Here is a 23741-nt window from a genome sequence, read left to right on the forward strand (position 1 = left end):
GTCTAGACGCTGCTGGCAGCATTAGAAACACACTAAGTATCTCCAAAGGTTCCTAGTCCGTGGGGAGAGTTCTTGCAGTGGAAATGTAGCTTTTGTATGAAAAAATTAAAAACCTGTACATGGGTAAAAGTTTCAAGTCATGTTTCCACCTGTTTTAATTAGAAAGCCAAAATAATCGGGACATAAAACATTTTTTTAAGCAGTAGCCTTAAAACTAAAACAAGGGCACACAATCTGTGCATTTGGATACATCAATCTTTATTTGTTTACCACCAATTCATATCAAATGCCATCTCAAGACACTTTACAAAAAGTACGTGAAAGACCTTACTCTTTGTTATTTTATGTTAACACATTATGTAAACATTCAAACAGTTTCCCCAACATAATCTCTGCCCACTGAAGGTCACAATTTATATTCAACCAAACGAAAATAACTCCTGCTATGCTTTTGTTATTGAGTGGCCATGTGCACTTAACTTTAGGATTTTTTCCCCTGCTAAACGTTGGACTGCACCTTTAATATTTGGATTCGCCTGTCTCGCGCTTCGGTTTGTCTAATTTAGTGTGTAGGTGGAGCACAGGAGGAAACTGACCGAGGAGCGACAACAACAACAGACACGTTTACTTTTTCAGTTCCTGGACGAGGGGAAAAAAACCGAGTGAAGTTACCTCTCGGTCTTTTGTCAGCAGCAGAAGTTGATATCAGACAGTCGACAGAGTCTGGTGTCGCTCGGGGAAGATTTCGTGATGATTGAGGTGTCGATACCCTCCATGGAGAGGGAAGTGGATGAGTCCGGAAAGACCAAAAAGGTGAGGACGCGCTTCAATCTTTTGTATTTTTTTGTGTGTGCCCTTCTCTCGGGAACGTGTGACTTTTTCTACTGCATTTCATGGTTCTGAGAAAATCACACATTTTTTACATGGAAAAAGTGAAATACGCCGTCATTATTGTTTGGTAGTAAAGGTGAGCCGCGACGCCAGGTGAGCTCGACCCAGGTAACATACAGGAAGGGGGAGAGTGATTGAGCTCCGGCTTATATCCGGAGGAGGAGGAAATACAAACAATCAATGAGAATATGAAAACCGCCACTATAACGTTCAGCAGAAATAATGCTAGTGTTACTCTCTAAGTAAAATCAGTGATAGTTCTTCATTTAAGTTTAGTCTATATTTGTTTTCTGAGCTAAAGTCTTACAGTTAAAAGTTCTTCTAGGTACAAAATGTAGACCTACTTTAAGTATCACAGACAAATATCATGCACATAACTCCAAATGTATGACGCATGATGAATATATTCTAATAGAAATGTATAATAATGTGTACAGCACATTAATACTGTAGTTGGTTGCAGTGAACTGGTTTCAGACATTTAATTGCATTTTTTAAATTCACAAATATATGAAAAACAGCAGATTTCATTACAATATCAAATAGTTAATGTGTAAAATCTTACACTTAAAATGAACTGCTACTTCAGCTGTAGTGGAGTAAAACATGACCTAATTGAAACTCACACACCTCCAACCATTTTCCTGAGCACCGAGTCATGATGCAAGCAGCATCCTTTCACTTATAAAAGTACCAACACACTCATTACAACACGTTTAGACCCTGCTTTGATTGTACTTTAGTTCTTGGGTATAATAAATTAAACACAGGTCTTAATCTGGAGGAAGTCTTTTCAGATTGAGCGAGGTCAGAACAATTCATACACTGCTGACGAGTACAAATTAAGGAGTATAAAATCCAAATTCAAACGAATACTGCAGCAAAATATCACAATGTTAAAATATTGTCATGAAGTAAAACCTGGTGAAAAGGCTTCTAAAGTCATGGAAAGGGTTAAAATAAACACATGCTTCATCTAAATCAACTCTGTCAGTGTAATAGTAAAGTTTTCTGTACGTTTTGGGGGTTTGAGTGAAAACTTAAATGAAGACTTCTAAAGAACAGTCACCTCGATGTGAATTTGTTGTTTTCACGCCTTCATTTTAAAACTGTAAAATTGACACCTGGCTGAGGAATTTACTCCAGCTGAAGGGAAAAGGGACTGAAAGGACTCCTGTATAAAGGAATGCTTCTACTACAAAATAAGAGCATTACCTTGATTTAGTTTATTTGTCTAATGAAACATGGCTTTAGTTTTCACTTGAATTGTAGCATTTGTTTACTTAAAATTATCCAAATTACTTCATTGGCCGGTATATATATTCAAATGTTTATTTTTTGGGCTCTATATGCATTTATTTCAGAGACAGGACAGTGGATAGAGTCAGAAATCAGGGAAAGAGAGAGAGAGGGAAATGACATGCAGGAAGGATTCTAGTCAGATTCAAACCCGGGCCGCCCGCTTGGGCCTCTGTACATGCGGCACGAGCACCAACCACTAGGCTACCAACACCGCCTCAAACTATTATTAATGATTCAAAATCTTAGATCAGTGTTGGATAACCACATTAGTAATGAACCTACAGTCCTGATACAAACAGATGTATAAATATTAGCACACAAACTGCATATTTAGATTTACATAATGTGCATAATGGATGATTAATATTCAAGTGGTGTGACCCAACATTAAATGAACATAATAGTGATTAATAAGTATCTATTTTACACCTCTTTATTTGTCTGAAATTGAAGCTGTATGTTTCCCCCTGGTGGATAAATGAGGATGTGTCCCGATGCAAACTTCAGGAATAAATCAATAAAACTTATCACAACTAGAGGATAGGAACCTTTTAAAAAAATGTTTAATCATTCTACTTTAATTTCTTTAGTTGTCTTCATTTCTGTTTCTTTTTTTGGGGGGTGAGTGTGCAATGTATTGAGGATAAGAATGACTTAAATGTGTTTTTTTAAAGAGAAGGTTGTGGTGACATTTTACAGTAGATTCAAATTGGTAGTAGATTAATATTGCAGTACAAACACACACACTGTGAATTGGCTCTTTTCTGTCCTCATTTTGAAAAGCACAAAGCACATCTCACTTTAGGCCACAGTAAAAGTTTAACCTGACAGTTAACATTAAATTCACTAAATGACAGATTTGCAGTCAGTAAATCCTCTGTGTGTGTGTGTGTGTGTGTGTGTGTGTGTGTGTGTGTGTGTGTGTTTACTTTTGTGTATTTGTCTGCAGCTTTTCAGAGTCGAAGTCTTGTTTAACGAGAGGAAACATTTTGTGCTCAGAAGAAGCAGCGAGTTCCAGGCTCTGCACAGAAAAGTAAGTTTATGACTTGAATTTGCTATTTATATGGATTTAAAACCAGAGGGGAGTGTAATTATGAGGGTATATAAGTTTACGCACACAGTTTTGAAAACAGGTTGGGTAGTGTTCAGAAACTTTGTGTAATAAAATACAATATATATCAAACAACTCATTAAAATAATCTGATTTTAGCTTTATAATAAAGTCTAAATATCGTATATCAGTCGCAGTGTGTTTGTTTCCTTCAGGGCTAACGGATGCATCGCCTTTGTCATAAAACATTTGGTTCAAGGTTCAGCTTTATTTTCATCACACAACACAAGATTACATATTGTTAATAAAGATGGAGGCCCCTCAGTTTAGCTCACACAGAAGCTGCACAAACAAACATCCAAATATTTCAATAAGAACTGATTAAACTGTAAAGTTGGCAGTAAGATATTTTAAGTGCAATAAAAGTGCTTACAGTATATATAAAAGGGGAAACTAAACTATAGTCCAAAATAGATGTACAATCAGGGATTTTGCTCATATACAGTATATATACATACGTGGAGTGTGTGTAAATATATTTATATGTACAGAAAATGTTTCCATGCAAACTTTCTCAAAAAAGAAATACAATGTTTGTAATTTGGGCGGCTGTGGCTCAGTTGGTAGAGTCGTCGCCTCTCGACCATTAGGTCGAGGGTTCAATCCCCAGCTGAGCAACATGTCCAATGTGTCCTTGGGCAAGACACTTAACCCTGCATTGCTCCCGCTGCTTCGGTGGAGGTGTATGAATGGATTAGTGTTGTACTTATTCTCTGATGTACGTCGCTTTGGATAAAAGCGTCTGCTAAGTGAATTGTAACATTGTAATCACAGTGTGTAAAGCAAAATATAGTGCAACATTTCTAGTCTGTTCTGGGATCAAATGTGTAGTAATAATGCTGCATTATTAACATCCATATTTGCTGGCTAGCACTCTTCTTCTTCTTCTTCGCTGCCTTTTTTTTTAGTTACTTATTATTTTCAACTCAACTTCAACTTCATTTCTCCCCGAAGGGCGATTGGTTTTGTGGCAAGTTATAACAGGATGCAAAAAAGACATTAATAAAGCTAACACAGTAAAATGTAAGAGGCACTGAGTATAGCAGCCTTCGAGAAACAACAGTGATCCTTTCCTGATGCTTTAAGCAGCTTTCATTAGAATAAAGTGCTGAGTCAACATGAAATATAAACAGGTCACTGTTAAATATTCATCACTGGTAATACAATTCAAAAGTGCCCATTCCAACACAGTCAAATACATACGAAACAAAACCACAATGATATTAGCCTACATACATAAGTGAGTAACTGCCGACAATGTTTCCAAATGATTAGTGTTACATTACTGCCATTGATCATGAAAAGAGTAACCAGAACAGCATCCCTCCAAACTGTACCTCTACATGGGGTCAATAACAATACAGGGACTCTCTTAATGTTTGCCACCGCATATGTCCTGTACCATCACGTCCTGTGCCATCATAGCTCGTACATTACAGTCAATTTGAAGGTTGTCTTTTTTTCTTTTTCTTGGTACCTTCAGCTCAGGAAGGTCATCCAGACCCCTGATTTCCCCAGCAAAAGAAACCAACACTTGAGGACCAAACCTCCAGAGCAGAGGAGGCAGGAGCTGGAGGACTACGTCCAGGTAACACGTCCAGGTGACCCTCAAGTGAGGAGGGGAATTCATCTGGGACCCACAAGAAGGATTCAGCCCTCATTAGATCATCTTAAAAAACTCTGTCCTGCTAAAGGGCTCGTTATGAAAAACAGAAATCTGAATATTTTTAAGGTAGTGAAACAGCAGAGCATCTTTTAAAGTGGCTTATTTTCTCTGTTGGTCAGGATATCATCTATCAGGATGAAGACGTGCCGCAGGTGCTGCTGGACTTCCTGCATGTTAGACACTTTCACACGGGGAACAAGGTCAGCAGCATGGAGTAAGTCCTTCAGCCCGAGATGTTGGACATGTTGCTATATTTAGAGACTCTATTTTTGGATTGGGGGCAATGCAGCAACGTAATAAAACTTTGTACACATTTCTCACAGTGGTGCTGCTGCACTGCGTCTAATCTACAGAAGGACTCATGATAAATGAAGTAAACATAAATAAAACAGTCCATCTGTGAGTCTGTGAGGTTTACATCTTGGACACATGAGTACAAACTCTTCATATGTCAATGAACATAAAAAATAAAAAACACTTATTATAAAGAATGCATACGTTTTGTAGGTCAGTTGGATTATCTTTTTTTCCCCAACCTGATGTAACTTTTATAAGAGCAGTATAGCATCTTATTTTCTTGCAATCTGTGTTTAATATTGAACATTTATATATTCACTCTATGTGATTGCTCTCTTGCAGGAAATCTGTAAAACTCGTGTTCTTTCATTTCAGGTCACTTGACGAACTGGACAGTCAGGACTACAGGTAGGAGCTTTACAACAGTTTCCAGTTTCCCATGATATGTGAGATGCAGTTTATAAACTGAGTCTGAGCATATGCGACCTGTGCACCGGAGATTAGTCTCCACTGTCTTCTTGTCCCTGCAACACAATGATTTAAGCGATAACGGATACAATATAAAGACTGCAAATTGACACTGTTTATCTTTCCTGTGAGAATATTTGTGTCACTGCAGCCCTGCGGGTGTCATATGAACCCAACTTCAAAACCCAAGAGGCATAAAAGGAAGCTTTAGATGACGTTAGTTACCTTAAAGGTCACATATTATCCTCCAAGTTTCAGCCCTGCTCAGAACAGGCTGTTTCTGTGTCTGTAGCTTTAAATGCAAATGAGCTGTGTTTGACCACGCCCCTCTTGAAGGGTTTGGGTGGTTGGGACTTTGAGCACACATTTTCTGAAAAGTGGAGCAGGCAAAAGACGGAGAGGATGGACTTTTCTCATAATTGGGGGGTTTGTAGACAGACTAAAGACACACATTAGTGTTAGAAAAACATTGTAAAGTGTATAATGCATAATATGTGACCTTTAATGTATCATATTTTGTTTTTAAGCTAAACAGTAGTGAGTATACTGACATCTTTCAATCAGGTCAAAGTAATGCAGCAACTTAGAATTCCTTTGTTACAGATTTATTAATTCAAACATTTTCCTAAGATTTTGAAACTGACTTAAAACCTTTAAAAGAAGACATACACTTACTGCTCTACTAGCTCTTTTAAAAGTAATGGTTATGACTCTCGAGAGTAATGTTTACATCACTGTGATCTTGCAGCTGGTAAAGGTTGGAATTCTTTTTTAGAGGTATCTTCACATTAGACAGACAAAAAACAATTATTCCCCTGGACCCATTTCTTAATGATGAGTTGCATCAACTTTTCTGATTTTTTGTGTATGAATGTCCACATCCAGGTCACCATACCTCTAGAAATCTGTCATCATGTGCACTTTGAGTTGTTATTATAGCATGAGTCTTTATCCAGGCAGTTTAAGTGGAAAATTCTCAAAGGACTAATCAATCACATTGTCTCTTCTTCTTTGACCTCAGTTATCAGTTAACACATCAGCAAGTGTTTGGATTTTTTAAGGATCCATACATCTCTGACTGCACCTCAGGTAAGAAAAACAGACTTCTGCTTCTGCATGGAAAAGTCAAATTTACCCTGAAACATTAGCCCTATTCAGACTGCAGATTCAAGGTGCAATATTTACGTTCTAATGCATTTCACCTTCAATATGATGTGGTGTAATGGGGGGACGAAGTGTTCCACACTCTTAAAGGTCTTCTGAGGTAGTAACAGAGGCATAACAGGGTTGTGCCTGATGTTGGAATATAACCTGAGCTTTGTCTTTCAGATCTCCCAGACGTCATCGTGGACGGGGTTCTTCAGGGTTTTTATCCGCGGGACATCCGGGTCACCTTTACCTCACCCACCGTCACTGAGCCCGGCTCTACTATTTCTATGGAAGACGCGTAAAAAGCTTTTAAGATGCAAAGTTTTAAAATAGAATATCCAGTAACAACAGCAATAAAGCTTGACGAAATAACAATCAGCTTATGGTTAGATACTGCTGAAGAAAAGCAGCCTAAACCAGGTGACTTTGACAATGCTTTGGTCCAAACTCAACACTCCCAGTGGGGGAGCTGTGGTCCTCATACTTCTTCTGTTGTGACGTTCAACCGCATCAAACATTTTAAACCAAAAAAACAAAACTCAGACATGAAGCTGGTGTTAGTTTGAGTAGCATATACTATTTTCCTTTCTTAGAGGGATACAAATGCTGCTTTTGGTCATTTACTGTCTAATTTAGCTCAAAAACAAAAGAGCTGTGTGTGTATGTGTGTGTGCGTGTGTGTGAAGAAAATGACTTGAAGTTAATGGGCAGAGGGGTGATAGTTAGATGTGTATAACTTTTTATACACTTTTTTTTAATACACTTTTTTTATAATAACTTTTTAGATATGTGAGACAAGTCAAGCTGATGTAAGATTTCTAGTTTTTAGGTCAATCACAGTCAGCCTTTGAAGCTTCGGGCCAAATACTGATGTAAAGGGGTTTGGGGGGTTTTGTAGCATTTTTGGTGTTATAAAATGTTTCTGTAGATGCTCTATACGTTTGTGTCATATTGTTAATATTGGAATTATAATAAAGAATGCAAAATGACTGCTGTGTGTTTATTCTCTTTTTCTACTTTAGTTGTCAAACGAGATGATCCACATCCTTCTATTTGGGGAAACTAAATACTCAAAGCACAGTGTTGTCTCAACAGCTTTGTTTCGTTTTGGCTGCATCAAGGCGTGTTTAAACTGTCAGATCTTTTTCACCCCTAACCTTTTTGTAAAAAATGAGCAAGTTGTTGTGTTAAATACATTTCGGGTCATCTAAATCCTTAAAACCTGTAATGTGATTTACATTTCTTAACTATAACATGAAATATCCGGATTAAATAGGCAGAAATCAAAGTTAAGTTCAATGACCCTGTGATTAATTTAAAAATAGAAAACGCAGAGCAGAAATTAGTTGAGATGTACGATGTCATTTGATTGACAGCAACCAAACAAACGACTGCTGTCAGAATCAGATGAACACGTTTACAAACTTATAATTTTGACCTCTAAAGAGTCTGGCTTCTTCAGACTAGTAACAGACAGGACAGAAACACTGTGATGACTTCAGTATGCTATAAATCAACTGCCTCAACCAGTATTAAGATGTAAAAAGTGTCAGTTTTCTCTGCGGCAACCACACCTCATGCTGATGTTGCCCTGAGCAGAATAGTTTCACAAGCAGCAACACGCAGATCAGGCAGAGCAAAGGCATATGTTAGCCTGAGGGAGAAAAGACGAGAAGAAAAGGGGCCTGAGCCTTTAATTGTATTTTATTGTTTGGGGTTTACTGATGCTCTAATTGGTAACCTGTTTGGCTCATTTCATGCCATTGTACTTTGTGAGGACAACTAAAGCAACTGGACACACTTACTTCAGAATGGAAGGAGAGGTTTAACTGTGAGAAACTATGGAAGAGGATCAGGGCCAGGCGTGAGAAATAAATAATAAGAGGAGGATTATTGTTTTTCATCATGCACTTGGAGATAAAAGTGGAAATGTCGAGAATACAATTGGAATACAATTTCCAGAATAAAGTTGAGATTTCACGAGTTGTGTTTTTAATTAAATTATCAACATTTTGACTTTTTCCTCCACATTTTGATTTCATTCCTGAAACTTTATTTAAACTTTATTCTCAACATTTCAACTTTTTTCTCGCAATGCTCACGCAATAAAAACCTGTTTTTCCTCCTGTCATTATTTATTTCTCATGTCTGGCCATAATCCTCTTCTGTACAAAACAGTTGAGTTATTTGGAGGTTTATCATAGTGGTAGCCTAATTCCCCTCCAGCATGGACCACTTTGGCTTTATTATTTCAGGGAATGCCATATGAGTGAAATATTAACAATTAAATCCAAACATTTATTTTAGAACAAGAATAAATTAATATTATTTCAGGACTTACATCAAACCTATTGACCTCTCTGCTCTGTTCTCTGTCTGTTCTTCACACTCTGTACCGTGAATGTTCCCTGACGCCGCGCCTGCGCAGTGCGATAACCGGAAGCCGCTGTGTGCTGGCGGTCTCCGGTTGCTGCTGCTGCGTCTACCAATCATTGCTCCTTCAATGACTCGTACCGACTCCGTACTTCTTCACTTTCCTCTCCCTCCTCCGGCAGTATTCAGCGAGCTACATGCTGTTAATGTGATTGACCAGGAAACAGGATCTTCTTCCTGATTAACTAAACTTGAAGCCTGCACATTAACGGTACGTGCCGCTAACATCTGTGAAGCTTTGGCTACTTCGTTGTTTCACCAACGCTGTGAAACTGAGCCGTGCACTTCTTATGTCTTTGACTGGCTGACTCCAGGTGGGGTTTCTCTGCTAAGCCGAGTAGGAAGCTTCTCGGCTGCTGTCAGATTAGCTTCAATAAACTGCAGCCAAAGAGACACCCTGTGTGCTGGTGTTAGCATGTTAGCTCACACACTGAGTGTCCGTGTTAGCAGTAACTTAAACCCTGTGTTTCTGCAAAGTGCATGACATAGCTGCCGCTTAAAGGACACGGTCACTTACCCAGGATATATTAATAATTAAAGCAGTAAAATACAAGTCTAATGAGTCATCAATAATAGGTGTGCTCCTACATTTCGGGTTGTCTTGTAATAATTGACCTTTAGTTCTACATCAGAGCAGAGTTCATTCGTACATCCAGTAAGATTTTTGATGTGTTTACAACTTTTTTTCTTTAATTAACTACATGAAGTGTCTTGTAAACTGTCAACACTTAGTAAAGCCATCATCCCTGTAACTATTTTGGAAACAAATGTCCTAGGCAGAAATGCTAAACGTATGATGGTTGCAGGTTATCCACTCAGAATCAGTTACTTTTATTGGTCTGACTTCCCTGAAGAATGAGTGACCAAGTCACAAAATGACACACAACTTATTTATTTTGTTTCCATTGACATTGTAATAGCAGCTTTTATACAGTTAATATATATATATATTTATTTTTAATAAAAGAGAAATATTACGTGGTGCACCGATAACCTGCTACACACTTTTTGTATTCACAGTAGGCTCCATTATCGTCTAATTAGGGCTGGGCAATAAATCAAGTTTTTAAGAAAGATAGATACATTTTCAAACGAGATTTGGGTAAGACAATATTAGTTTTATCGATATTGTTAAAGTTGCATTAAAATAACGTTTTATGTTTCTTCCGTAGAGCCGACAGTTCGCCTATTTTTAATCTCACCGTCTGCCTCTCTGAGCAAAACCCAAAAAACACCTGAATAACAAAATACACAGCTGTGTTATATATATATATATAGATGTATCGTCTGTGTAAAACATATCAATATATTGTTTTTGGCCCATATCCCCCATACTGACTTCTAATTATCTGGTTTATAATTTATCAGAATAACTTGTATCACTTTGCCCGAGTGTTCATTGAATGTTTTCATTTTGTGCGACCAGGAATAGTTGCAAACTCTCGAATTTGAGAGCCTCTAACCATTCAGTATTTTCCTGAGTAAATTACCTTCGAGGCAGAAGGTGTAGGTTCTATTTGTTGAAGTGTGTAAACAAAGCACAATTAAAGTTGGCCCCTCCTTCAGCCTCAAGCACCCAGGGAGATTCCTCTTGGGTGCCATTGTAATTCTAATTGACAACAGGAAGTCACCTTCAGCCACTGCCCAGAGGCCGACCCCCCAAAATAACCACATCAAAGTCAAATAGTATGAATTTTCAGGCAGATCCTATTATTGTGCTTTTGTTTTAAACATTTCTATCCAAATTATTAATTTAGCTGTAACTACAGAGGGCCAAAGTTAGTTATTTTTTCCTATACATATCAATCATAACTACTGCTTCCAAATTTGAGTGACCCTAATAAGTAAGGATATCACGTTTCAATGCTAGCAGTTGATATAACATGAGAAATAGAAGTGACTGGTTTCCTTTGTTGCAGGAGTGCGTGGGAGCATCATGTGGAGGAAGGCTTCTGTAGCGGCCCTGCTGGCGATAGCTGTCGGCTATTTGTACCACGGCAGTCCAGAGCTGCCGGAGCAGATTCTGCAGTATATCAGCCTGCCAAACTTTCAGCAGTCATCACAGAGCCAGGACAGTCAGAAAAGCCTGGAGGAGGTGATCTCCTCCTCCTGGGAGACTCTGATCACTCTGCCCAGCCGGCAGTGGAGCAAAGTGGCTGTGGGGTGAGTCAGACCGCCAAACTGCGGTACCGTGAGAAATAGATACACGTCTTTCTTTAGTCACTGAACTCCAGCTGGAGTTTATATTTAATTCTGCTTTAGCTGCTCTCCTGTACAGTGTGGGATGTTGAGAGGCTGTTTTCAATTCTGCTGGTGAGAGGGAATGTGTGATCATGAGCTCACATGGCTGGGTCCAAGACGACGGTGCCTCAGTGTCTTAAATGCTGTCTATACCTCTCATACAGCCGGCTCTGCTGGACTACACATAGCATTGATATAATGTTGCCGTTACAGCGTCGTGTAGCGGACTCTGTTGCTTCGTCCGCTCCTTCTGTGTTGTTGTTTTTTTTTTTTTACATCATGTTACCTCAGAAGACCCCCCCCCGTCTGACAGGAATAGTCTCCAGCTGCGAGGAGCCTATGTGAACAGCGGGAGAATCCCCGGAGTGGTCCTCCCGTAATTATCTAGACATTACCCGGAACTCATATCTGGAAAACGCCTTATGAGAGTTATTTAGCTTTATTATATGTCAAAACTCCAGCTCTTGAAAAAAGAGGTGACATCCAAACAAACGCCTCACACCTGATCCTCAGAGTGCCATGCCAACATATGACATATAGTTTACAACTTATACAAAAATGTTTGAATAAAAATCCCTAGAATAAGTTCCACGGAAGGAGTCACAAGCCAGAATTGAACCTGGCGCCCCTCCTCAAGGACAACAGCCTCCGTACATGGGAAACGCAAAGTGACTACTTGGCTACCAAAAATTGCTTCTTAAAGAAATCTCCTGCCCTAAGGGTTAGGGTTAGGGGTTACTATCCTAAGTCTCACCATATACAGCTGGAGCTCAGTGCGTACTTAAAGCTGTTGTCCTGTCCTCTGTGTTCAGGGTGAATGCCTGTGTGGATGTGGTGGTCTCAGGAGTGGGTCTGCTTCAGGCTATGGCTGTGGATCCTGGCGTCGGCCTAGACCATGAAGTGTTGCACTCCAAAGAGGACTTGAAGGAAGCGTTCATCCATTACATGGAGCGAGGAGCAGCAGCCGAGCGCTTCTTCAGCGACAAGGAGGTGTTTCAGTGGATCGCACGTGCAGCAGCAGAGTACCCCGGGGCAAAGGCAAGCCTTACTTTACTCACTGAGAGGATCAGTTCTTGTTTTTTTTAAAAGTTAAATGATCTTCCTTCTTGTTAACTTTAATTTTGTCTTCTTTCAGCTGTACGTAGGAGGGAACGCTGCTCTCATTGGTCAGAAGCTCGCCACGTATCCCGATCTGATTGTACAGTCGCATGTTTATTCTTCTTTCATACCAATGACAGTATAGAAATATGGACGACACATCTCCATCCCATCCCGTTGTACAAAATCGAAGCCAAAATACGTCTGCGTCAGGCGCTAACATATTGCACTTATGACGTCAGCAGGAATCTGGTCCACAGCAGAACAGATTCCTGCGTCGGTTTGAAGAAGACACTCGCTGTTATGGAAAGTTCAATGACTCTCACTTTCATCTCTGCTGATCCGATGAAGAACTATTCAGAAGCCTCATTTGTAAACAGAGATGTCAATCATGACATCGGGTCTTAATCACGTTAAATCAAACTAATTCAAACTAAACAATAAAGCCTTAGACAAAAACCAGCGAGATATTAAGTTACTATAATGACAGAAACCATGTTTGAGAAAAATAAATTAGATGTGTATTTTGTCATTTTAAAGTTGGACCCTTGTCCCATCTGTTAACATGGAGAAGGCGGGCTTTATCCCCTACACTGCAGCCAGTTGACGGGGAGCTCCAAATATTTTGGCTTCACTTTTGGGGAGCAGTTGTATTGTCTATCTTTTTATCTATCTATTTTTTATACACTATTGTAATCATCCTAAGTTAGTGAGATCTCTGGGTCATTAAATAAATACTAAACAGCTGGTCAGTCGTATTTCAATCTGGTATTTAGGTACGGTATGTTGAGTGATGTTTTGGACTCTTCACATCGAGTCAATCATGAGATATAAACTCATGTCATAAAAACGTTTCATATATGGAAACATTTTGTTGTCTTTTCACATTTATGATTAAGAATTCCTGGACTTCCTGCCCAAAATCTAACTTTTTAAAAATTCAATTTGCACCAAAAAAATAAATCAATGATTTGATTTTTAAGGCAGCCAAACTATGAAGCAGGATTTGAATACAAAATGTTCCAGACTAGTTGAAGATAAAGTTCTTACTGTTGAATATTTTTTGTGCCCCAGGTTTTGTTATGCGGGCCAGTCGGTCCTAAACTTCACGAAATGCTGGATGAGCAGATAATTGTTCCCCCAGAGTCTCTCCAGGAGACGGATGAATATCACCTCATCCTGGAGTATAAAGCAGGTAAAGTCATTTTAACCCCCCCCCCCCCCCCTCCGTTTGTCAGGGTGTATTATAAAGTGTTCTGCTTATTCTGCTTTTATATCTCCAGGGGAAACTTGGGGTTCGAGTCAGGCACCTCAAGCAAACCGCTTCATCTTCTCTCATGACGTGTCCAACGGGGGGATGAGCTCGCTGGAGACATTCGTGGCGAGCTTGGAGGACTTTGAGCCCGAGCTGGTTGTCCTGTCCGGGCTCCACATGATGGAGGGTCAGGGCAGAGAGCTGTGGGAGGAGCGGCTGAAGGAGGTAAGAGGCTGAAAGCTGCTCCTGTACAGTTTCCCTGACGACTTGTATTCATCTACAAAGCTGGTGTTGCCTTTTGACTTAGCATCATATATTCTTGATGTGCAATTTCCTTCTCTTCCCCAACAGCAAATATCTGTTTTTTCCTGAATTCCATTTGTGTTAGTGAACGAAGTGAAAACTGCAGCTAACATTAAGAGCGATTAATTGCTCAAACCTTTATAATTACCACTATGTAATTAATGTAATAACTATGTTTTAATATGGGAATTGGTTTGCAGTATTGGACTCTATGCCCTCAAGCACAAAAACGTTGGTGTGCCCACTTTGATTTCAGCTACTTCAACAGATCAGTTTCCAATCTTAAATGCTAACAATCCACATTAATGTAGAGTCACGGTATAAAGCTGAACAGAGATTACTTAATGTATTCATGACAAAGCATCTTATAAGTCCACAAGTAAGGTTAATGTATGCATGGTAACATTGCAGTCAAACTACAGAGATGTCAGTACTTTCTTCCTCTCTGCAGGCTGTGTCGGCCATACTTGACATCCGTAGAGATATTCCCATCCACCTGGAGCTGGCGAGCATGACTGACAGAGACTACATGAACAGCATCATGCAGGAGGTACATGTCGGACAAAGTTTAACTTCATAAAGTCCTTCAGAAAAGGATGAGTGTGTGTAAAAAAAATCACAGATCCCTTCAGAGTTCTGTTTATTTCATTAAAGTTTTTCCTATGTTTCCCGTTAGCAGGTTATGCCCATTGTCAGCTCCATCGGGCTGAACGAGCAGGAGCTGCTCTTCCTCTCTCAGGCCGATGAGGGGCCTCATGCAGACTTGGCCGCCTGGAAAGGCATCCCAGACGTGGGCCGGGTCAGCGACATCCTCCTCTGGGTCCTGGAGCAGCACGGCCGCAGCGACCCTCTTTCGGAAGCCGACCTGACTCGCATTCACTTCCACACGCTCGCCTACCACATCCTAGCCACAGTGGACGGGTACTGGGGGAACCAGGCGGCGGCGGTGACAGCCGGAGCTCGAGTCGCGAGCAGTCAGGCCTGTGGACTCCAGGCTGTGGATGTTAGCAAAGTGGAGCTAAAGGCACCGCTGGAGTTTTACAGTTCACACACTGAGCCGCGACAGAAGCTGGCACTGAACCCAGCACAGCCGGTGACTGTGTGGCGCAGAGGAAACGTCACCTTCCACATGACGCCGGTGCTGGTCTGCAAACAGCCTCTGAGGACAGTCGGGCTCGGGGACGCTATCTCAGCAGAGGGACTAGTTTACTCTGAGCTAAAAGACGAGCAGCCTTTCTAAACTCTGCTCGAAGCTGACACTCCGTTTGTCTTGAAAAAGTATGATGGGAAGTTCTCCTGCTGCTCTAATTGTTGGATTTTTTTTCAGACCCGTGTGTCTCGAACCAGGTTTTGTGTCTTCCTTCCCGAAGCTTCACTGAGTTAAAGAATGTGATGATGAATGGTGATAGTTTTAAAATCCTGCCTGACGAGTCCTCCATCCGGCTCTGCTCTCCTCTCTTCTCGCTCCTCTGATCCTCCAGCAGAAAGAAACTTAGGCAGAGCTTCTCCCACGTGGATCTGACCAGACCGTGAGGCAGTTTGACTCTATGCACTGGGCGCAGCTCAAAGACGATTTCACAAACTTCAAAGAGTTTAGTTGGCCCCTCTTATTTACCTTCACTCGCGTACCTTCAGTACACTGTGCCTTGAGATAATACTAGTCATAGTTTAATATTTTATTCATACTTTAGAGCCAAAAAACATCAAATTAAGCATCTCGTCAGTTACACTTCTACTATAGATACAAACACATATAAACAACTGTGTAGTCTGTAAACGGATGACGTCTTACTATATCATAGAAGCTAAGTGGTATTCTCGGTGTTCCTTGTTTCTGGTGCATTCATGTCAAATAGTCACTAGATCACTTGAAGGCTCATTCTCTCGTGGGTATCTGACTTCTTAATGTGTAATAATGGTTCTATCTAGATAGTCTTGTCTTTGTCCTTATCTGTCCTGTGAGGATAAAAACTATAGAAGAGTTTTTACACTCCCATTTTAAAGATGCTAAATTTTGAGGCTCTGCAAAGCTCAAACAAACACTCCTCATGTGGTATGCGTAGTCTTGGTGTTTGCTCTACCTTCTAAATTCCTGATCAAATAATGAAATATTATGCTTATAAATGCAACGTTTAAATTTGTTTTTGAAGGGGATCCTTCTTTATTCAGTAAAGCTCAATAAACAATAATGTGTTGTTTTTTAACTAAAGGTTCTGTTGGTAATTAAATCTAAAATGAACTTCTAAATAAGGTTTAGGTCAGCTGTTATCAGGGTTACTGTACTGCCTCGTTTACTTTGTTTTGTTGCTGTAACTATAAATGTTTCATAAAATGTAATTATATATCACTATTGGCTTAAATCCTTGAAAAATGGCAAGTGTAACAAACTCCTGGTCAAACTTCTTAGTTTATATTCTATTGCATTGGTACATTTCCCTTTTTTTCCATTGCTTTTTATTTTGGTTGTTGCTTTTTTTTTTGTTTTTTTTACCTTACTTGGTAAAGCCTGTTAGATGTACAGTACGTAACTGTCACAACAGTTTATTTGTATACCTCACATGGCCCCTGAAGGCATGCAATAATAATGAGTCTTAATGCAAACATACAACTACAAGATGTATGGAATTTCGTTTAGCAGAATTAATTCTTTGCACTAGTAGGAAGCTGCAGGTGAGGAGCCTGCAAAGGTGAATGTAACCTTAACTCCCAAACCCCGTGTTATTTCTAGCAAGTACAATCTTCACGCCTTTCTTCATTTCATAGTTTTTGTCTTGTGTTTTTAACATGTCAACAACTTTAATGTACTTTAAGTTAGTCATTAAAGTATGTATTGAGAGAAGAACTTTGCTTGATGTGTGTGTTTCTCAATGTTGAAACTCTCACATAGTGTCTGTCTTTTGTGTGGGATTAACGAGAAAGTGAAATGCAAAAATGGGAACAAACTGTATTCCCAGAAACTTCACATTTGCTGGATCGCTGACAAACTGCTTTACGCGTCTGCACCTGATTGGTTAAGACGTGCCGCGACGTGATCCAATCAGAGCGCCGTGCGTCTAGTGCGCTGAGTCCGCTTCGCACTTAAGCCCCGCCCCTCGTCTAGAGTCAGCACAGCCCGGAGCGGCCGCCGCTGTAGTCCCCACCCCGGATACCACACTCCTTCCCCTCATATATAAAGGTATTTAGACTGTCAGGCCGACCCCGGGCTGCTCTATTTTCTCGTTGATGGTGAGGCTGTGTGAGAGAAGGATGAAGTTACTTGTAGCCGTCACAATCATCGTGGGATCGTTGATTTTTCTCGCCTTCCCCAATGGCTCGTCCGCTGACGAGAAGAAGAAAGGCCCCAAAGTGACTGCTAAGGTAAGGCGGTAGCTCGCTGGCTAGCCTGCTAGTGTATCATGATGAAAAAAATCAAAGCTCCTCCTGATTGCTAACTCTTGCTGCAGGAAAGCCACGTCACACGAAGGCTAGCTCCTAACGGGTTATCCTTTACATCCAGCTGTTATGGGCTTGTTAGCCGATGTTATATTGTGTTAGTATCTGTGCGTGCAGAAAATGAGGACATTTATAATCGCATTAAAATTGTGCATCGAACCATTTTCAAGCCAGACCAGGACACCAGACTGAATGAACCGGCCATGTCTGCACTCCTGGTAGCTAAACTAGCCGACAAAGCTAGTTCCTCGGCCTAAGCTAAAGTCCACTGTTGGCTCTTTTCATATATAAACATCAATTGCATCAAAATACATTAAAGCTGAAGTTTTAATTTCAGGGTTAAGTTACGTTGTTTTCCGTTATCTAACGCTGCTTTCTGATGCTATTGCGTCTGTCTTTGTTGTGTCTGGGTGCAGCAGCAGGTTTTGTCCACGTCCACAGTTAAGAGAGAGATCAGAGCAGGACAGCAGCTGACCCTGTGGACCCTGTGAACTGTGTGACACGGAAATTATTCTTTTTCACCTGCAACAAATACTCCCGAGAAAGACTAATATCTAATTCTTCATAAAGATGAATAAACACATAATATGCACGGCTATGAAAAACCTACCATTCACTGAAGTTAGTGGAAAGACAACTGTCTGTGCAGAGAAACAAAAGTAGAGACTTTTAATTTGATTATTTCTGACCCTTACTTATTTTGGCAAAAGAGAAACTAAGATTATGTTAAATTTTTTTAAAAGATATTTTGGGCATTTTTGCCTTTTATTAGATAGGAACTCTGCAGAGAGTCAGGACATGCTGGGGGGGAGAGTGGAGCATGCAGCAAAGGACTGAGATTGGATTCGAACCCACGATTGCAGCGATGAGGACCGCAACATAACCGCTAGGCCATAGGCGCCCCAACTTGGCTATTATAACTTGTCATTTTAAATCAAGAGTGATATCGTCCCGGCTAACTCCCCAACAGAGTACGGCAGCAATGTAATGGTTGATTAATATTATTGTGCGGCGTCTCTTTAAATGTAGCAAACTGGAAAGAATGCATATCAGCACTTTATGAACTCATCGATTTAAAAAAAAAAAAAGGAAATTCCTGAGAAATTGGGATATTGTAGTCATGAAACTGTGATTTCTTTTTATAGGTGTTCTTTGATATTAGAATTGGAGATGAAGATGTTGGAAGAGTTGTCATCGGAGTGTTTGGGAAGACTGTTCCCAAAACAGTCGACAACTTTGTTGCACTCGCAACAGGAGAGGTGAGAAGAACGTCACAGTTCATGATGTTGACCCAAAGTGATATGATGGTTATGTCAAAGAATTCAAAGAAATGACCCCTTTCACTATTCGGCTCAGACTGAATGCAGTAATGAAATGAAATACATGCAGCTGCTTTGTTTATCCTAGTTTTTTAACCAATTGTTTATGTTTGTGCGTTGTTCTAAATAAACAGAAAGGATTTGGCTACAAGAGCAGCAAGTTCCACAGAGTCATCAAGGACTTCATGATCCAGGGTGGAGACTTCACCAGGGGGGACGGCACTGGAGGTAAGATGCCATCGCTTGACACCTGCAGACTGGAATTTCTTACAGATTTGTCCCTGCAAGAACAAACTTGCCCCCTACTGTTTGAATCAGAGCTCTCTTGAACTTTGAATGGCTCAAGTTTTTTTACCCCTTCTTTTTAAAAAAAAAAAAAGAAAAAGCAGTAATACTGTTGGAGAAGACAACGTTATAGTGACCAAGTGTTTTTATAATGAAACAATAATCAACATAATGACCCAAGCACAGACATGAGCCGTTCAAATAAAAAAATATACAGTCTTATCAGTGCTTCAGGCCGTCTGAAGTAGTTTGTTGTTTGATCCAGCAGAGGGCGCTCTCAGCATAACTTGACCATTGCATGCACTCTTGACCTCAGTAAATGAGGACAGTAATGTTGTTGCAAAAGCAACGGGCGCGATTCAGGCGACGCAAACCTTCATGAGGGAGACTCGTCTCTCTGCAGGCAGCAGCCAACTGCATTGGTGGAGAGACACGGGGTCACTGCAGACCCGCAAATATTTGTGTGTACAGGAACTTTTGTGCGTTCTGGTCAGCAGGTAATACTGTAAATAAACTGAGAGCTGCACTCGATCCTTAACAAGATAATAGACATGTGTTCACACTTTACCGTTTCATATTCTAAATTTGTTCAAAGTTGATTTTTTTTTTTTTTTAAGTGACAGAACTATTTGGAAATGGTCATGACGACATTAGCTGATTACGCTGACAGTGTCATTCAGAGTGTCTCTCAGCTGTTTAGTATTCATGAATTAGAAGATGTCATCAGGATAGCTTTGGTAGAAATCAAGTCACGCAAGCGATGTGCACAGGTTGAGGAAAATCTTAAAGAATAACCAACATGATTTAATTATCCTGTACAGAATCACATGGTACAAATAAAGCATTTCTGGTTTTTTTTTTTTTCAATTAAAGGCAAGAGCATCTATGGAGACCGCTTCCCCGACGAGAACTTCAAGCTGAAGCACTACGGCCCCGGCTGGCTCAGCATGGCCAACGCCGGCAAAGACACTAACGGATCTCAGTTTTTCATCACCACCGTCATGACTCAGTGGCTCGATGGCAAACATGTCGTCTTTGGAAAAATTTTGGAGGGCATGGTGAGTTCCAGGTTTTCTTAACTCTGTACACCCTCAGTCTGCGTGAGGAAAAAAATCACTTTTTTTTTAGCATTCTAGAGCAGAGACTCTCAATATGAGTCCTCGGATGGGGGGGGGGGGGGGTCTATATCAACCCCCAGGTTTGTCACAGGATACCTTCAGTATAAGAGCAAAGATGTGTGATAGGTTGGTTGTGGATCGGCCCCTCCCCTCGGATCAAACACCATCTCCTCAGTCTTTAAACACAAGATAGTGATGGTCGCACTAGTGCTCTTATCTCTCTGTATCCGAGTGATGAACAGAAGAACTGCTGTAACTAGCAGTACTGTCAGAGAGTGTGATGATTTAGTTTTCTGTGTAGAATCTGTTTCATTCGTTAGAGTGAAGAGGACTGGGGAGCTGATGATGCAGGATGTCTACATGCTGCTCTTTAAAGATGAGTTTGTCACAGGATACCTTCAGTATCTTTGAAATCACAAAAATAGCAGGTGGACTAAAATAGACTCTTGCTTCCTGCTCCGTTTCCCCTCAACATTAAAAAGTAAATAATTCAACAACCCAGTCAGCTTCAGCTCACATTTAAGTTAACATGTCGCCCATTTTTAAACTTTATACACTTCAGTATTGAAATAAAAGGTGTCATATGACTGTGTAAAGCATTAGAATCTGTGTACATTATGATGTTGTACAGAATCTAAATGATAGTCTGCATCCGTTGTCCTAAACGTTTCATGTTTTCAAGCTTATTTTTTCATTGTGGTTGGTTAAACAAAAGCAGTACAGTAACCCTGATAAAAGCAGCCTTTGATTCACCTTTTTCTGAAGAAAATACACACAAATGCTTTTTGCACCAAGACAGATTCCTCATACGTGTAAACCTGCTCGACATTCGACCTGATTCTGATTACAGCTCGGCCTTTGCTTAACAGTCCGGAGCAAATGGTTCAAACTGACATCTTGATAGAAAACAGAAGAGGAGACCTAAAATCCAAACTGCAATAAACACTTCAGAAGCTCTTGGAGAATAAAGACCAAGTGGAATCTGTGGCTGTAGCAGGACAGTTTATAAGCCTGTTAAAATGAAATGATCTAAAGGCCTTCATGCATGTCCATGTACTTACCTGTACCCCTATGCAAAGTCATTCTGGTTATTTGATACAATGAGCGATACCCACAAGTCTTTGTCAACTTGTCCTGAGTGTTGTGGAGGCTGTGCACATCAGTGTTTTCGCTTTAGAGCATACTTCAGTTGGTCTAAGTTGTCAAACCCTTAATATCAGTGTTGATGTGATGATGTATATTTGTCTCTCTTTTTAATGGATCAGCTTTTATGTAACATTAACAACCTCTTGAATTTCAACAACTCTTCTTGCCTCTGCTGATTATTCTGATATCTGATATATATATCCTCTTTGTGCGTCTTCCAGGATGTGGTGAGGAAGATCGAGAAAACGACGACAGACGGTCGTGATAAACCTCTGAAAGACGTCATGATCCACGATTGCGGCAAAATCGATGTGGAAAAGCCCTTCGCAGTGGCCAAGGAGTAAAAGTGCTGCTTGAAAACAGGACTGGGGGTAGGGGGTCATTGTGCGGGTCACCTTGTTTTATCACTAGCAGCCCTGTGTGGTCCTGGAGGAACGGGCTGTGTGGGTCATGATGATGATGATGTCGGTGGCTGCCGTCTTCAAGCACCAGAAGAGATTTAACGTTCGAGCAATCATGACAACACTCTGGGTCCATTTACCAACAAGCATTCCAAGGTGCACTTACTGTTGGTTGTTTTTGTAAAAAAAAAAAAAGAAATCTGAAATAAAGGTTTCCCTTTTTGTTAAAAATGTTGAGTGAATTTCTTTATCAAAACAAACACCACTGACTAAGAGCTTTATGTGTTACTTGTTTTGTTCTTACACAGTTCAGTGTAAAAGTTATACATGTTAGCTTTGTGTTATTTATTTAGACAGAAAATGTTAATGTGTGTTCAGAACAATTCACAACGCTGATGGTTCTACTTGTAACCACTAGGGGGTGCTAAATGGTGAAATTCCATCTCACTACAGCACAGGAAACCTGCTATTGGAGTTAGTTTAAATTGCTTGTGTCAGAAATGTGACAGTGTGTCATAAACAAGTTTAATTTTGCACAGATTGATACACAAAGCTTGTAGTTGTGAACATGTAGAAAATAACATACTTGTCTTGGGCTTTTTATAAAGAGGGTTAGGTACCTGTCTATTAGTAGATAAAAATACATCCAACTATTTCCAACACATCGTGGTCTAACAAAAATATACTGTCAGCTGTATCCAGGTAAAGTTAATAACTTCTCAGAAATGTAATCTTCCCACATTTCTTCAAAACTCTGATTGCTATAAGAATAATGTATGTTCACTACATCCAGATTTTCTTTTAAGCGCTTCTCTACCAAAAGGTAGTCTCTGAGTTCTTCTAACATAGCTTTCAACAAACAAAAAGAACAATCTCATTATAAAGCTGATGCATGAGTTCCACACGTCATCCGTATTTTGCAAAGGATATTTGCATAGGACAGAGGTATAAAATCTCATCGAAAACTCTGGACTAACGGCACAGACTGTGTTTGACCTGCAGAGGACGCCCTCACACCGCAGAGCTCAGTGGCACAGTCGAGTACAGACTCTTTGTGGTGTCTTGTTTTTACTGCAGTATAATGAGTATTACATTTCTGTGGTCTTCTCTCTGTTCGTGATTGATGAGGACATAAACACAACTCCTCTAGCTTTACATGTTTGTTTCACTCACATTAAATGCAGGCAAATCAGTATTTAAAATATAGTTTTAATCATTTCTATATTTTTTTTTAACTTTTACATATTTATTTATCCCCTGAGGTGAAATTACTTTTACTCTCTGATATTAAGACATGCTACACACACAGGCACAAACAGGATCCTACAGTATGGACATGCACTAATGGAGAGATGTCAGAGTGAGGGGGCTGCACATGAAGGAGCCCCTGAGCAGTTGGGGTTCGCTGCCTCGCTCCAGGGCACTTTGGCAGTGCTCAGGAAGTGATCTGGCAACTCTCCAGCTATACCAGACCAACTTCCAGACTTGGTCCGCACCGGGACTTGAACCAGTGACCCTCCAGTTTCCAACCTAAGTTCCTACAGACGCCCCAGGATGTTTCATATATTTGAGGATAAGCTGGAATGTGGGCTTGATTTTGTTGATTTATTTTATTTTACCAGGAAAATATTCTGGTTGAGATACAAGATCTCTTTTTTTCAAGAGAGTCTTCGCCAAGACAGAATCAAGAAAGAAAGACACTGTGGTTATTGTTGTCTAATGCAAAAAATAAACAGTGGACACACCTTCCTGTGATTGTCTGATCTTCCTGATGCTCATGTGATAATAACCACTCCCACCTGGAGCTTCAAGCATGATAAAACAAA

The 23741-nt window shown here is 40.2% G+C and overlaps 3 protein-coding genes across 3 annotated transcripts; all 3 read left to right on the forward strand.

Moving 5' to 3' along the window:
* Positions 1-538: 538 nt before the first annotated feature.
* On the forward strand, positions 539-7873 carry snx22 (sorting nexin 22). The gene is made up of 7 exons (XM_061035938.1): positions 539-813; positions 3143-3226; positions 4788-4892; positions 5090-5184; positions 5643-5675; positions 6757-6824; positions 7065-7873. Exons 1-7 carry the CDS (start codon positions 751-753, stop codon positions 7184-7186), a joined length of 570 nt encoding a protein of 189 aa, XP_060891921.1. The 5' UTR covers positions 539-750; the 3' UTR covers positions 7187-7873.
* A 1453-nt stretch (positions 7874-9326) lies between these two features.
* adpgk (ADP-dependent glucokinase) lies at positions 9327-17056 on the forward strand. The gene is made up of 8 exons (XM_061035940.1): positions 9327-9528; positions 11237-11480; positions 12371-12596; positions 12694-12756; positions 13731-13851; positions 13940-14136; positions 14666-14764; positions 14891-17056. Exons 2-8 carry the CDS (start codon positions 11254-11256, stop codon positions 15452-15454), a joined length of 1497 nt encoding a protein of 498 aa, XP_060891923.1. The 5' UTR covers positions 9327-9528; positions 11237-11253; the 3' UTR covers positions 15455-17056.
* Positions 17057-17316: 260 nt separating this feature from the next.
* On the forward strand, positions 17317-22146 carry ppib (peptidylprolyl isomerase B (cyclophilin B)). Its single transcript, XM_061035939.1, has 5 exons — positions 17317-17571; positions 18792-18905; positions 19100-19193; positions 20124-20308; positions 21736-22146. Exons 1-5 carry the CDS (start codon positions 17437-17439, stop codon positions 21856-21858), a joined length of 651 nt encoding a protein of 216 aa, XP_060891922.1. The 5' UTR covers positions 17317-17436; the 3' UTR covers positions 21859-22146.
* The last annotated feature ends 1595 nt before the right edge of the window (positions 22147-23741 follow it).

The sequence above is a fragment of the Labrus mixtus genome, chromosome 4 (assembly GCF_963584025.1).
Source record: "Labrus mixtus chromosome 4, fLabMix1.1, whole genome shotgun sequence".
Classification (NCBI taxonomy): Eukaryota; Metazoa; Chordata; class Actinopteri; order Labriformes; family Labridae; genus Labrus; species Labrus mixtus.